The sequence below is a fragment of the Megalobrama amblycephala genome, linkage group LG15 (assembly GCF_018812025.1).
Source record: "Megalobrama amblycephala isolate DHTTF-2021 linkage group LG15, ASM1881202v1, whole genome shotgun sequence".
Taxonomy (NCBI): Eukaryota; Metazoa; Chordata; class Actinopteri; order Cypriniformes; family Xenocyprididae; genus Megalobrama; species Megalobrama amblycephala.
The window spans coordinates 9587822-9601749 of NC_063058.1; the positions used below are offsets into that span (position 1 = coordinate 9587822).

Below are 13928 nucleotides of genomic sequence, written 5' to 3' on the forward strand. Positions count from 1 at the left end.
CTCACTGAGCCATCAGATTTTATAAAAATATCTTAATTTGTGTTCTGAAGATGAAAGAAGGTCTTACTGGTGTGGAACGACATGAGGGTGAGTAATTAATGACATCATTTTCATTTTTGGGTGAACTAACTCTTTAAGATCCAAATACAACCACCAGTTTATAAAAATGAGCAATGGACATCTATTGGGAAGTGTTTCAACACTCACCTAGTTCTCCTCCAACAATTGAGAAATCTTTCAATAATATGGTCCATTTTTGTATGCGTTGTGCATTTGAGGTTGCTTTTGAATTGACCCGTGCAATACCCTCTTCAATGGACTGGTACACTAGCTTGTCTTTTCCTCCAATGATGTCTGACACTTTTGTCGCTTGGCTACCAAGTCGCTGACAGTATTCCACAGCCTCCAAGCTAAGAATGTCTGTTGGCTCTGCGGTCTCTGTATTGACTGTGCACTATCCAAGGAAAGGAAGAACAGAGTAACCTAAATGGTTTTAGAGTTATTGAAGCCAGAACTTTTCTCAAAACATACTTTACCTTTAGTGTTAGCAGCATGGACAGAAATTTCCTTTTGTCTCCAATTAGAATGGCATTACTGATGATTGGCAACTCCTGTTTCACGGCATCTTCTATGAGAAGTGGGGGAACGTTCTCTCCTCCGGCAGTGATAATGAGCTCTGAAAGGAAAGAGATTGAATGGAATTGCCCCTGAATCCAATTATATGGTACCATCAAAGCTAGTAAAATGTGTAGGATAAAAATAGCATCCTTTACCTTTTATTCTTCCGGTAATGTAAAGAAAGCCATCTTCATCTACCTTTCCCAAGTCTCCAGAGTGGAGCCATCCATCTTGATCCAAAGATTCCTTTGTTTTCTCCTCAAGGTTGAGAAAGCCCATGAAGACATTCCGGCCCCAAAAACACACTTCTCCAATTCCGTCAGCATCTATGTTTACTAGTTTGTATCGACAGCCTGGAACCACCTTACCACAGCTAGAAGAGTTTGAGGAATTGTTACACAGTGAACTTGATTATTGACCTTCAAGTTGAAAGTATTCAACCTGTAAATTAAGGAAAGACGGCTTGCCTTTGAAAGCGGTACACTTTCGGGCCAGACATAAAGTGGGGTCCTGAGCTTTCACTCATCCCGTAGGCTTCATACAGTCGAATGTTGAGACCGAGGAAGAATTGAAGGGTTTCGCTTCCAATAGGAGCAGCTCCTGAAAAGAACTTCATACAATTGGAGAAGCCCAGCTCGGCACGAAGCTTTTGCAAGACCAAGCTGTCCGCAAGAGTGAAGAGGAATGACTTCTCCTCATCCCTGATTTGAAGATAATGATCATAAAATCATAAAGGTCCAAATAACATGAATGTAACAAACGGAAAATGATATTCAGTACTTTTAAGCAATTTATGTACTTGGTAAGCCTTTGATTAGCCTCCAGACTAACAGACATGGCCCATGTCACCAGTTTCCTTTTCATGTATCCACACCGTGAAATGCCTTCTTTGATCTTTTCCATAATTTTCTCCCAAACACGAGGAACGCCCATGTGGGCCGTGGGGGAAACCTCTCGAAGGGTGTCTACCAAACTCCCCTAAAAGGGAAAATAAAACTTCAAGAGAGCAATAGAGTAGATTTAAATCCTTTACAAAATTTGACAGTGTGGCAGTAGTCCAGTCATTCAAGTCCAGACCAGGACCTGAGGTGGTCGAATTCCAGGTCAAGACAGAGACCTGAAGAGGGTTTAGTCCAAGCGAAGGCAGAGTCCATCATGAAAATATGGTCTTGGACTTCACTTGGACTCAACCCTCTTCAGGTCTCTGTCTTGACCTGGACTCGACCTACTCAGGTCTCGGCCTGGACTTGAATGAGCTGGTCTAAATTACAACACTGATATTTGATGACACCACCAGTTATAGGATCTAAAGCAAAAGTTCCACCTTCCAGTAGAGTGTGCAAAATTAGTAGAAACTTCAGGGCAGGCTTGCTGGATCTAAACTCTGTAGGAAGGTGGCCCTCCAGGAGGCACGTCCTGATATTGCTGAGTTAGATGCGTTCCTGGGTCAACATATTTTGTTGATCCTGGAACAACATTCCACTCTGAAAATTTAGTCTTAACCCTATTCCTACCCCTAAACCTAACCCTACCCATAAGTTATCCCAAAAATCAGAGGGAAATGATAGATGAATAACACTGATGTAGAAGCACCAACTCATGATTTTAAGCCTAAACTTGACATAATCTGTAAACTTGACCCTCAAATCTGATTAGTTGATTTGAATGTTGTTCCAGGATCAACAAAAATGTTGACCCAGGAATATGTTGAACTCAGCAATATCAGGTTATGCCTCCAGGAGCAGGACTGTTCTTGAGCATTTACCTTTAGAGCATCTGGTTGAGCAAAGGTAACTTGCTCCCCCCACTGGATCCCTGTCCACAGATCATAGATCTGGGCAGCTATATGGCTGAGAGGAAGGTAGCTGACCAGAGACTCTTGCCTGATTTCAGCTGACTGCATCTCTCCAACCCTGCTTGCATGGTGGGCTGTCCATGTGATCTATAAGAGTCCAGAATTCAAATTTCAGTAATCTACAACACAACATTGCCACTATATTGTGAATGTAATTTTTTTCATAGCCGTTTACATTGTCATGGCTTAGCATCACTCCTTTCGGTGATCCAGTTGTTCCAGAGGTGTAAATAAGTACACAGCACTGATTGGCTTTCTGGCTAATGATGACTTCATCTAGTTCTTGATCAGAGATTTCCAGTCCTAGTCCCATGAACTCTTCCCACTGTCCAAAGACAAGCAGTCACAGTAAATCTTTGGGTAACTTTGGCAACTCATCTCTGTTTATCGAACACTCACCGAATAGAGATTGGGAATCTTCTCCTTCAAAGATCCAGAATACTGTACTATGGCTTTCAAGTGTGGCAGCTTATCCCTTATCTAACAAGAAAAAACAAGAGTATTAATCAGGTTGTTCATTGATTATGAGAAGGTCCAGGTAGAGAAAATAAAGTACATCAAATGTTACCTGTAAAATCTTATCCAGCTGCTTTTGATTTTCCACAACAATGACATTGGCTCTTGAGTCATTAGCGACATAGAGGCAGGCATCTGGTGAGTTTGTGGTATAGATCCCTGCCATTATACCCCTAGCACAAACAAAAATATAGATGTGAGGGCAGTGATTCTAGCCCTAATATTGCAGGCAGTGTTTCTGCACGAAGGCACCTAATGAAGATTTCGGGCCGACTTCTGAGGTAGCGTAACGGTTTAATGATCTACAACAAAATAGAGAGAGCTTTGGTAAAGGCTAAGGGAATATTTACAATACTAATTTCTCACTAGAAATAATATCAAGTGGAAAACACTGGTCAAAAAACATACAGTATTTACACACAAACTAACCACTAGCTGCAACTTTCAGATGCCATTTTTATTTTTTTTTAGCTTAAAGGGTTAGTTCACCCAAAAATTAATATTAGTAATTAACATTAATTACTCACCCTCATGTCGTTCCGCAAGATTTTCATTCATCTTCGGAGCACAAATTAAGATATTTTAATGAAATCTGAGAGATTTCTGTCCCTCCATTGACAGTCTATGCAACTACCAATTTGACGGTTCAAAAAGTGCATAAAGAGATTGTAAAACTAATCCATGTGAATCAAGTTGTTTAGTCCAAATTTTCTGAATAGACATGATCACTTTATATGATAAACAGATTTAATTTATGCTTTTATTCACATATAAACATTGATCAGTAAACATAAACAGAAGCACAGTCTTACTTGATGTGCAAGAACAAACCTCACTGGTTTCTTGTGGAAGCTCAAACATGCTGCGTAACATGAACAAACTTAAAAGTGCCCTAGATTCAAAAATTGAATTTACGTCGGCAAAGTAGAATAACAAGAGTTCAGTACATGAAAATGACATACAGTGAGTCTCAACCTCCATTGTTTCCTCCTTCTTATATAAATCTAATTTGTTTAAAAGACCTCCGAAGAACAGGCGAATCTCAACATAACACCGACTGTTACGTAACAGTCGGGGTGTACGCCCCAATATTTGCATATGCCAGCCCATGATTGAGGCATTACACAAGGGCAGCCAGTATTAACGTCTGGATGAAAGGCATTAGACAAGGGCAGATCGTCTGGATCTGTGCACAGCCAAATCAACAGACTAGGTAAGCAAGCAAGGACAATAGCCAAAAATGGCAGATGGAGCAATAATAACTGACATGATTCATGATAACATGATATTTTTAGTGATATTTGTAAATTGTCTTTCTAAATGTTTTTCGTTAGCATGTTGCTAATGTACTGTTAAATGTGGTTAAAGTTACCATTGTTTCTTACTGTATTCACGGAGACAAGAGCCGTCGCCATTTTCATTTTTAAACACTTGCAGTCTGTATAATTCATAAACAATTTCATTCTTTATAAATCTCTCCAACAGTGTAGCATTAGCCCGTTAGCCACGGAGCACAGCCTCAAACTCATTCAGAATCAATGTAAACATCAAAATAAACACTGTACTTACGCGATTAGACATGCTGCATGACGAACACTTTGTAAAGATCCATTTTGAGGGTTATTTTAGCTGTTTGAACTTTTTTTATGTTGTTTAAGGCAAGAGCCAGAGCTCTTGGGGCGTGGAGCACGAGAATTAAAGGGCCACACACCCTTAATCGGCTCATTTCTAATTATGCCCCAAAATAGGCAGTTAAAAAAATGAATTAAAAAAAATCTATGGGGTATTTTGAGCTGAAACTTCACAGACACATTCAGGGGACACCTTAGACTTATATTACATCTTGTAAAAAAAGTTCTAGGGCACCTTTAATTGGTTCTCGCACATCAAGCAAGCATGCTTGAACTTCCATTTACCATAACTAATCTCTTCGAAAAATATGGACTAAACCACTCAATTCATATGATTAGTTCTACGATTTTACTTTATGAACTTTTTTAACTGCCAAAGTGTCAGTTGCTTAAACTGTCAATAGAGGGACAGAAATCTCTCAGATTTCATTTAAAATATCTTCATTTGTGATGAATGAAAGACATAAGGGTGAGTTAGGGGCCGTTCACATATCGCGTCTTTTGCACGCTCAAATTCATTATTTCAAATGTAGGCGTGTGGCAGGCGTGCTCATAATTTGAAAATGAAGGAGCATTTTCCAGGTGCATCGAAATTCTCAACTTTTCAGAATGCCGCAAACGCACCGCAGGTCATGTGACAAGAACCAACCAATCAGCTCCGGCCTTTCCGAAACAATATCTAGTAGTAAAGCTAAAGCAAGGGCTTGAAATAAATTTATCCTTTGCTGAAACTTGTGGAGAGCTCAGTTTATGGTTGCATAGCAACGACAGATGCCGCAGTAGGGCAAGCACATTGGAAAGAAGGAAAAACTGGCGCGGCACGCATTCCACACGGTTTTAGACGCAATATGTGAACGGCCCCTTACTGATGCCAGAATTTTCAGTTTTGGGTGAACAAACCCTTTAACTGTCACAGAATGGAACTCACAGGATGGTGGGATATCATAGGCAGTGAAGGATACATCTACTATATGCTGCCTTCAAAATTCAATCTCAGGAGACAGTAAGTGAAGCTAAGATTGGATTCAGATGTTACTTTATGCCTTCCTACCTAGGAACGAATTCTCAGAAGGCAGCATTTTTAAGCTTTCGGACACAGCCTAAAACGAAATAATTTCCAAATCATTACCTTTTAAAATGTCATGTAAATACTTTAGTCCCAATGAAATCATCTCTCTGTTTTTTGTGAATTTGAACTAACAGAAGTAGATAGTGTTATAGTAGCTTGGCTTGTATTCACGCTAATCATAAAACAGTTGGCCTCTGAAATGTGCACATAACACAAAAGACAAAAGGTGATGCACAAGGTGTATTTAATTATTCAAATATATGATTTAAGCATTGTGTCTTGTATACTTAATAAACACTGTAGTTTGACTGTGCAGAAACCAGCTGGACCTTGATTATGCACACATAAACATACTTACAGTTTTTTAGCCTGGGCTAGTAAGTGCATTGGATTTAGCAACACCAGCACTTACAAGTATGACATTTTAGGCATAATGTGAAAAACCTACAGGTATTTCTCACCCTGCAAAGATAGTTCCAACAGCAGCGATAAACCACTCCGCAGAGTTGAATCCCAGGATGGCTACACTGTGGAACCGCTCCAGACCCAGCTAAGAGAATTGTCAAATATCACTGAATTATATCTATTCCGTAAATTCCATGCATACGACTTAAACTTTGTAACATGAATATGTTATGCATAAATCAGTGTTTAAAAAAATGCCAAGATCACCTTTAGAAAGCTTTTGGCGGCCATTCGACTGAGGTGATAATATTCCGAAAAGGTAACTTTTTCCCATTTGTTTCCTCTTTTGCTTGCCAAAGCAGTCAGCTTCCCATATTTCTGAACCGAGTTGGTAAACATCTGATGCACAGTGATGGGCTGTTCTGGACAGAGTTCATCCATTCTCAGCTGAACTGATCCACTGGCTTCTGTAGTCCATAGGGATTGGGCTGGGGCCAATTCCGCACTTGCCAGAACCTCCTCAACGCTCTTTTTCTCTGCTGCATTGAATAGGAGATATTCGCAGTTCAAAGACTAAAAATCTGATGATGTGAACAACAGGATTGAAAGGTAATAACATAATCCTGATATCCAAACTCTGAATACGATAAACAAAATAAGAGTTACTCTACTTACACAATCCTTCCCCAACATCCTGCTCCAAAAGGTCTGTCATGGGCCCAAGAGGTGAACAGTCTGAGCTGAAAAAAAGAGTGCTGGCCTGTTAGATAGCAGTGGACTCTGGCTCTCCCTGCGGACAGACCCCAGCTCTCGTACCCATGAATCACATGGCACAACTGCTCAACAGCATTGTGAGCCCCCACAATGATGGGTTTTGGTTACTAAGTGCTAAAGCCCCAGCAGATTTGTTGGCAGATGGAAGCTCACAAAATGTGAGAAACTTAAGTTCCCATCAGTCATAGAAACTTCTGTTTTCTTCTTCACTTCAGTTCTTGATGTAACAGCCACAAGTAAGAGGGCACATTAGGTTGCTTTAAAATACTGGCATCCCTACAAAACGACCGGCTTGATGCTCTTTGTATTCAAGAGTGCTAGAACTGGCAGCTGAGCTGATTTCATTTCCGCTGCTCATTTTGATTCAGCGTGTGTTTGATGAAAACACCAAAAGAGATTTTTCCAAGTAATGTTCTGCCAAACTCTTTTCAAACAAGACATTTCACATCTTATTCCTACCTATGGCAACCGAAGCTGAATATTACATCACACATACTTGCAAGTTGAGTTTAAGAAACTAAAAGTGCCTTATTATTATTACCATTTTGATTATAACAAGATGTTTTCTTTCACTCTGCAATCAGTTAAGTTCTTTGCATGTAAAATAAATCAAATGGCAGTGCATAAGAAGAAAACTTGACGATTACAGTGACCACAGTTCAAGGTAAACAGGTTTTATTAAAAGCATTTACATACCCGTTTCCAAGCTGTTTCCTGGTGGGATCAGTTTGAGTGCTTGTGCTCATGGTGCCTGCAGGACTGGTATGAACTGCTCAAAGATTGTCCGGTTCTTGGCCTATTGAGGACAGAATGTAGGAATGAATAGCTCCACGAAGCAGTTCTCCAAAGAAAGACTTAACAACTTTAGCTATGTACTCATTTTTATTATGCTCCAAGTAAAGCTTCTGAGAAATGTTCACAGTGAATGAAATGAATGTTGGCAAAAATATGTTCTGTGGGAACTGAATGTCTTTGGGTAAAAACACATAGCGCATACTAATGAGTTTGGGGGCTTTTATATGCAAATGTGTTACAGTTCTTTAAATTGGAGTACAAAAGTTCACTCGGTTGAAGTTTGTTCTGAGATATATTCATCTTCATCACAATGAATTTACTATTAGTACTGTAGAATTAAATGTTTGAGTATTTATCAGCTTGAGGAAGAATATATATTTTTATAGTGATATTTTCCATACACACAACTGTTAAGTTTTTACTGCCTCTCACACCATATAAATGTTCTTGCATATCAATTTTACATTGTTGATCACTAGAGTATAACAAGTACTAAGTATTGTGGTCCTCGTAATACTGGCATTTATATTTCATGATTCATTGTACCTGATCACCAACCAGCTTCTTGACCAGTAAAATCTCATTGAACAAAACTGCTTTGCTATTCATTTGCCACAAATGAGTGGAAATTTAAAGAGATCACTGGGCAAGAGTTTCAGTGTTTGCCCGTTGCTGCTGGATCGCATGATACAAATGCTCTTCTAAACTTCACAATAATGAGATTTCCAGGCTGGAGAAGCCTGCACACATTGCCAAAAAAAAAAAAAAAGCAGGATTTCTAATGTTTATTGGAAAGTGTCCCACATCTTCAGGCTGACACACTTCTCATGCATGTTATGTAATTTACACTGGACTTTAAAAACTTTCAAATCACTGAAACCCTGATCCTTCTACCAACGGCTCACTTTCAGGCACAAACTGTACACCTAAATCAACAGCTGTGCCTACATTACTACTCCTGCTGCACTTTTAACAGTTCATACAAATGTAATGACTGAGACAAATCAGACAATTATTTTTTATATTCGACAAATAATCTTTAAGGGTGAGTTCACATTTGTAGTTCGGTTCGTTTGGTTCATTTGGTCCGGACCAAAGAAGAAAAAAACAACATTTAGTCCTGGTCCGGTTAGCGTTCACACTGGCAATTTTATCACCGAACCAAAAGATACCGAACCTTCAGACATAGGGATACATTCACAACGTGATTGATCGGATTTTATGACGTTTTGCCTATTTTGAGAAGGAACTTACCGAACATCCAAAACAAGTGCTGTGTGCTGAGGTAAATACGCTCGTTGTGTGTGCGTAGCGGTGCGTAGCCTGCATGTGATGGTATTTTGGCCAGCTGGGAACTTGTGAAGAGCTTATAAAATGAGTAAAGTAGTCAAAATACCGGCGGGAATCCATCCGTCACACACACAAATGATCTGCTGCGTGGAGACGCGCGTCTGATGCCTGTGATGGGCAAACTCGCGACTATGACAAGAAAAACCGACATGCGTGAGGATTCTGTCCTTTTTAGGGTCTCGTCTTCCTGTTTTTGGTTCGGTTACATGTCTTTGGTCCGTGTTGCGTTCATATATCATTCGAACCGCACCAGAGTTCGTTTGGAAGCGGACCGAGACCGCGCTTGTTTGGTGCGCACCAGGGTTCGGATGGCAGCGTTCACATATGTTCAAATAAACCGCACTAACCGAGCAATCGCACCAGGGTTCGTTTGGAAGCGGACCGAGACCGCGCTTGTTTGGTGCGCACCAGGGTTCGGATGGCAGCGTTCACATATGTTCAAATAAACCGCACTAACCGAGCAATCGCACCAGGGTTCGTTTTAATCGAACCAAACATGACAAGTGTGAACGGCCGCACCCTAAAACTCACTCTGGGGTCTGTGGACCCATGCCCCAAAAGACCAACTTGGGCAAGGGCCTCAGTAACCGTGGATACCAACCTGATAAGATGGTTTATTGCTCTAAACAATGTAGCCACGTGGAAAAGCAGAGCCCATAGGGAAAAGCCTGTAAAAACAGACTCTTCTGCCTTAATTTATAGACAAATCGTTCTATAAATGAACATGCATCCCAGGACAATGTGTGTATGATTATAACTGCCTTGTAAAGTGTCTCTTGCATTGTATTTTGTTTTATGCATACCTCATGAGTGAACTTCTAATTAACGTATCCTCACGTATATCGTGTCTTGTATCAAATTAATGCTCATTTTACGACACACATTTTCATGTATGTCACCTCCTCATAGAATGCAGTGTGTGTTTGTTGTATTAATCGGAGTATAAATGGACACAAACCCACCAGACCCAATCAGGCTTGAACACAAAGAGCCATAAAATTCCCCACAGAGGAATTTCCCACTCTGAAATTCCTCCTTCCTTTTGCAAGTTAAACTAACCTTGCAAGTTTGTCATCATTTCTTCATTCAACATAGCAGAAATTGATTGCAACTTCAACTCCATCGATTCAGGGTTTTATGATAAGCAGTAAAATCCTCTTCAGCCTTGTTTACGCGGCTACCGGAGCTGATCCGGAGCCACTCTGGCAAATGCTTGTGTTTACACCAGCCGTGCAGCGGCACGCTTCGCTAAAGATAGGCGCCAAGACTCCTGTTCATATTTCACATCACTAGGAGGCGAAAAATTAACAACAAGAGATTTGAAGTTGAAAAACTTGTAAATTGTTTGTCCATAACTGGACTTTTAAGTGTATTAACTTCATCTGTAGGCTGTAGACCTTATGTAGCCCCACCCCTTTTCAGCGTTGCGCTCGTTGTCTTTTGACTTCCGGTTTGTATTTCCACAGCGATTTTACATTTATGAATGAACTGCTCGTTTTAAAATCTTCCCGATCTACTGACATGTGTTAAGACATCTGCTTTAAACATAACAATGCTCATGATAACTTTCATTAACTCTACAACAAGTAAATCCACTTAACCAACTAATTATTCTTTGACAGCGATGCCATAGAAATGAACAGAGCTACCGCAAAACGGAAGTTCAAAGACAATTTTATAAAGATGGCGGCACGCTTGTCTCCCTGGTAAATAAGGTCTATAGCAAAATAAAGTATGGCATAGCAATAAACACAATTAAACCGGACAAAATATAAAAATGTAGCCATTAAAAACATGAAAAATCAACGAAAACAACGTCGGACAGGCAAATCTAGTGGTCTTGCGAATCTAGCCGCTTTGCTTCTGAAATGCTTTGACACCGTGTAGAGGACAGAACAAAACCTCACCGGAGCCGTAACGCGCCGCAGACGCGTGCAGTGTAAACCTATGGAGTCAAATTAATGCCTTAAAGTTTGCACAAAAATAAAGTTTTGCAAAACACAAAAAAGAATTGAGCAATAAAAAAATAAGTTTTGCAAACAAAAATAATAAATTGCAAAATAAAATAAAGTAGTGCAAAAATACAAATATAATCAATTACAAAAATCAATGACAGCTGTAATCCTATTTTATCTTTGCCACATATTTTTCAAGCTCAAACCTACTAAATCATTTTATTCTGCGTTTAAGTCAAGCGTGCGCTCACGATACCGGTTTTCCTTTGCGCTGCACTTTTCTGTGCGGTTCTCTTTATGGCACTGGTTTGACGTGGGGGTGGAGTCAAGAAACGGGGGCACGCCTCCGCGAAATGCATTGGAGGGGAACGTAATCGGCGACAGGTGAAATAATTCTTTGACATGGTTAAAAATAATGAATGGTTTGTTTTTGTTGGTTTGTTTAGCATATGTTGTCGCCGATTACGACCCCCTCCAATGCATTTCTTATAGTAATATGACCCGTTGCGCTCTGTCTCACTGCCTGTATCCACTTTTGTGTCCTTAAACATTCGTTTTTTGGGGTCGACAGCTTATAAAAACTTATTTCTGTTTTTTTTTTAGCTTGTTAGCTGTACACCTTGTCACACAGCAGCTTTTAGGCATTGTTCTGTTTTTTTTAATGAGTCAGAAAAGACAAGAAGGCAGCCTGGAGATGGTTGGATTGTTTTTCCCCCGGTGGGCGTGGTTTTCAGATTATAATAAATGCGCTCTGTCTCTTTGCTTCATCTGTTCTGTTCCGATCTGCGTCTCCTGCCGATGACGTGTTTCGCGGGGGCCACCCCCATGTCAAACCAGTGCCATAAAGAGAACCGCACAGAAAAGTGCAGCACAAAGGAAAACCGGTTTGAGCATGAAAAATATGTGGCAAAGATAAAATAGGATTACAGCTGTCATTGATTTTTGTAATTGATTATATTTTTATTTTTGCACTACTTTATTTTATTTTGCAATTTATTATTTTTGTTTGCAAAACTTATTTTTTTCCGCTCAATACTTTATTTTTCCTTTGCAATTCTTTATTTTTGTTTGCAAAACATTTTTTTATTGCTCAATTCTTTTTTGTGTTTTGCAAAACTTTATTTTTGTGCAAAACTTTAAGGCATTAATTTGACTCCATATAAACCAGGCTTGAATGAGGTGTTTTGAAATCAGAGACTGGTGGTTGTTTTCCTGGTTAAATTACTCTTTTCCATAGCTTCATTCCCTATTCCCATTTCTGGCTTCATTCTGTCACTTTCCATCTCACCTATGTACGTGTGAATGTGTTTGTTAGATTAGTTGTGTTTGTGATTTAGTTAAAACTTGTGCACAATACATATTTGGTTCTGACTCCCTGCCTGCAACTAAATTGTCACTTAAATGAGCTAGATCTTGTTACACGCTCTAAGCGCTGTAAATGCTAACAAAGATTTATTTTTCTGTGGCCATGAAAAAAACCCTTTTCTTAGAATTAATTAATACTGAGTGTTCACAGGATGAACTGATTGATTGTAATGTTAATGTAGCTACATCAAGTTAATCTGATTAACTGATTCGAATATTCATAATTAATCATAACAAGTTATGAATAATTATTAAAATTTCCCCTTTGAGCTAATTTGCTACACTGACTTGCAAACATAAAGACAGATTATACTTTCAGATTTGAGGAGTGAGAATAAAAAAACTACTCTTTGCCAACATGTAAATCTTCAAGCATTAACCTGCACCTAACAATAATTCAGAAATCAGTCTGTTGTGGATCAATGATGGACTCAGCTGACCCTCTTTCAGACACTTTAGACATGCTGATGAAGTATATTAAATGCCACATACTGATCTGCCGATTTCCAAACACTGTCTTTCCATGTGATCCAGATCTTAAGTCTGTTTCCACAGGCCATTAAATTGCTGTTTTGTTAAACTTCAATAGTATTTTATTTCATAAACTCACTTTAAGTTTTGTGGCTCTTTAGACCATTGCAAAATAGATTCAAAAGGAACACCATTAACACTGTGATTATTGTGTACAGGGATCTGCAGTAACCAATGCAGTGTCAAAGCCTGATTTTAGGCGGAGCTCCGACTAGCTGACTATGACTGAGCAAAATGCAACTACTGGCAGCAAATGTTTCAACATGTTTGCCAGTTCCTGCTGGAGCACATTATACAAGATTCATTTGAGAAAGAACTTCTGACCGAGAATTTTCTAGCTCTGATACTGAAGAGACACCGGACCAACAAACGACTCAGCGGACTCTCTTCCAGACGCTTCAGACATGTTGATGGAGGATATTAACCAACTCTTACTGATCTATTATTCTAGGTAATAGAATACACTGAGATGTTTTCTTACTAAGATGTTTTGCTTTCTCTGAGGATCACAGAGCACACATTAACAAACAATGCAATTATTTTATGGTAGTTCTTCATATTATCTTTATATTATATAATTGTAAATTTAACCTCTGGACAAGTAATCTTAAATTTATCTATATATTCTATACATCTGATTAGTTGTACATTCACTATTGTGTGCTCTTTTCCAATCTTTATGTCTTTTTTTGTGTCTGTATGTGGGTTTGGGAAGAAGTAACCTGCTTAATGGCCTCATTGGTAACGCTTAACAATTCTGTTTAATAAAACAAATGAAAACTTCTTTAAATCGTGAGTAAGTCATTTTGAGTGTTGCTTTTAATGGGTCAGTCTCAAATAATGATCATTTTACAACTTTCAAAATGTGGAAGTTTTTAATACTGTTCAGTTCATTTTTTGGTAATAAAACTAATGGTTAGAAGTAACTAAATTCAGACATTGGTACAGTTCACCATGCTGTGACAATAAAACCAGCCATAAATTATGAAAAATGAATTTTATAAGTTTGGTTTCAACATCAAATCATTCATATGACTCGCCAACTACGACAGCAGAACACAAAC

General features: G+C 39.1%; 1 protein-coding gene across 5 annotated transcripts in view; it reads right to left on the reverse strand.

The window, feature by feature from the left end:
• Window positions 1-13928, reverse strand: part of acsbg1 (acyl-CoA synthetase bubblegum family member 1) — a 52885-nt gene that overhangs the window by 1438 nt on the left and 37519 nt on the right. Inside the window, exons 1-14 of one of the 5 annotated variants that reach the window (XM_048158866.1) lie at window positions 10073-10380; window positions 7565-7664; window positions 6770-6834; window positions 6362-6633; window positions 6151-6239; window positions 3042-3162; window positions 2873-2953; window positions 2649-2798; window positions 2384-2560; window positions 1418-1596; window positions 1086-1319; window positions 774-991; window positions 537-676; window positions 208-454 (exon numbers count right to left, since the gene is read on the reverse strand). In XM_048158866.1, coding sequence (XP_048014823.1) covers window positions 208-454; window positions 537-676; window positions 774-991; window positions 1086-1319; window positions 1418-1596; window positions 2384-2560; window positions 2649-2798; window positions 2873-2953; window positions 3042-3162; window positions 6151-6239; window positions 6362-6633; window positions 6770-6834; window positions 7565-7614 — 2023 coding nt within the window. In that variant the 5' untranslated portion in view covers window positions 7615-7664; window positions 10073-10380. Of the gene's footprint in view, window positions 1-207; window positions 455-536; window positions 677-773; window positions 992-1085; window positions 1320-1417; window positions 1597-2383; window positions 2561-2648; window positions 2799-2872; window positions 2954-3041; window positions 3163-6150; window positions 6240-6361; window positions 6634-6769; window positions 6835-7564; window positions 7665-8917; window positions 8979-9614; window positions 9762-9816; window positions 9943-10072; window positions 10381-13928 lie in introns of those variants that run through there. The other 4 variants (XM_048158869.1, XM_048158867.1, XM_048158868.1 and 1 more) reach the window with 4 other exon arrangements.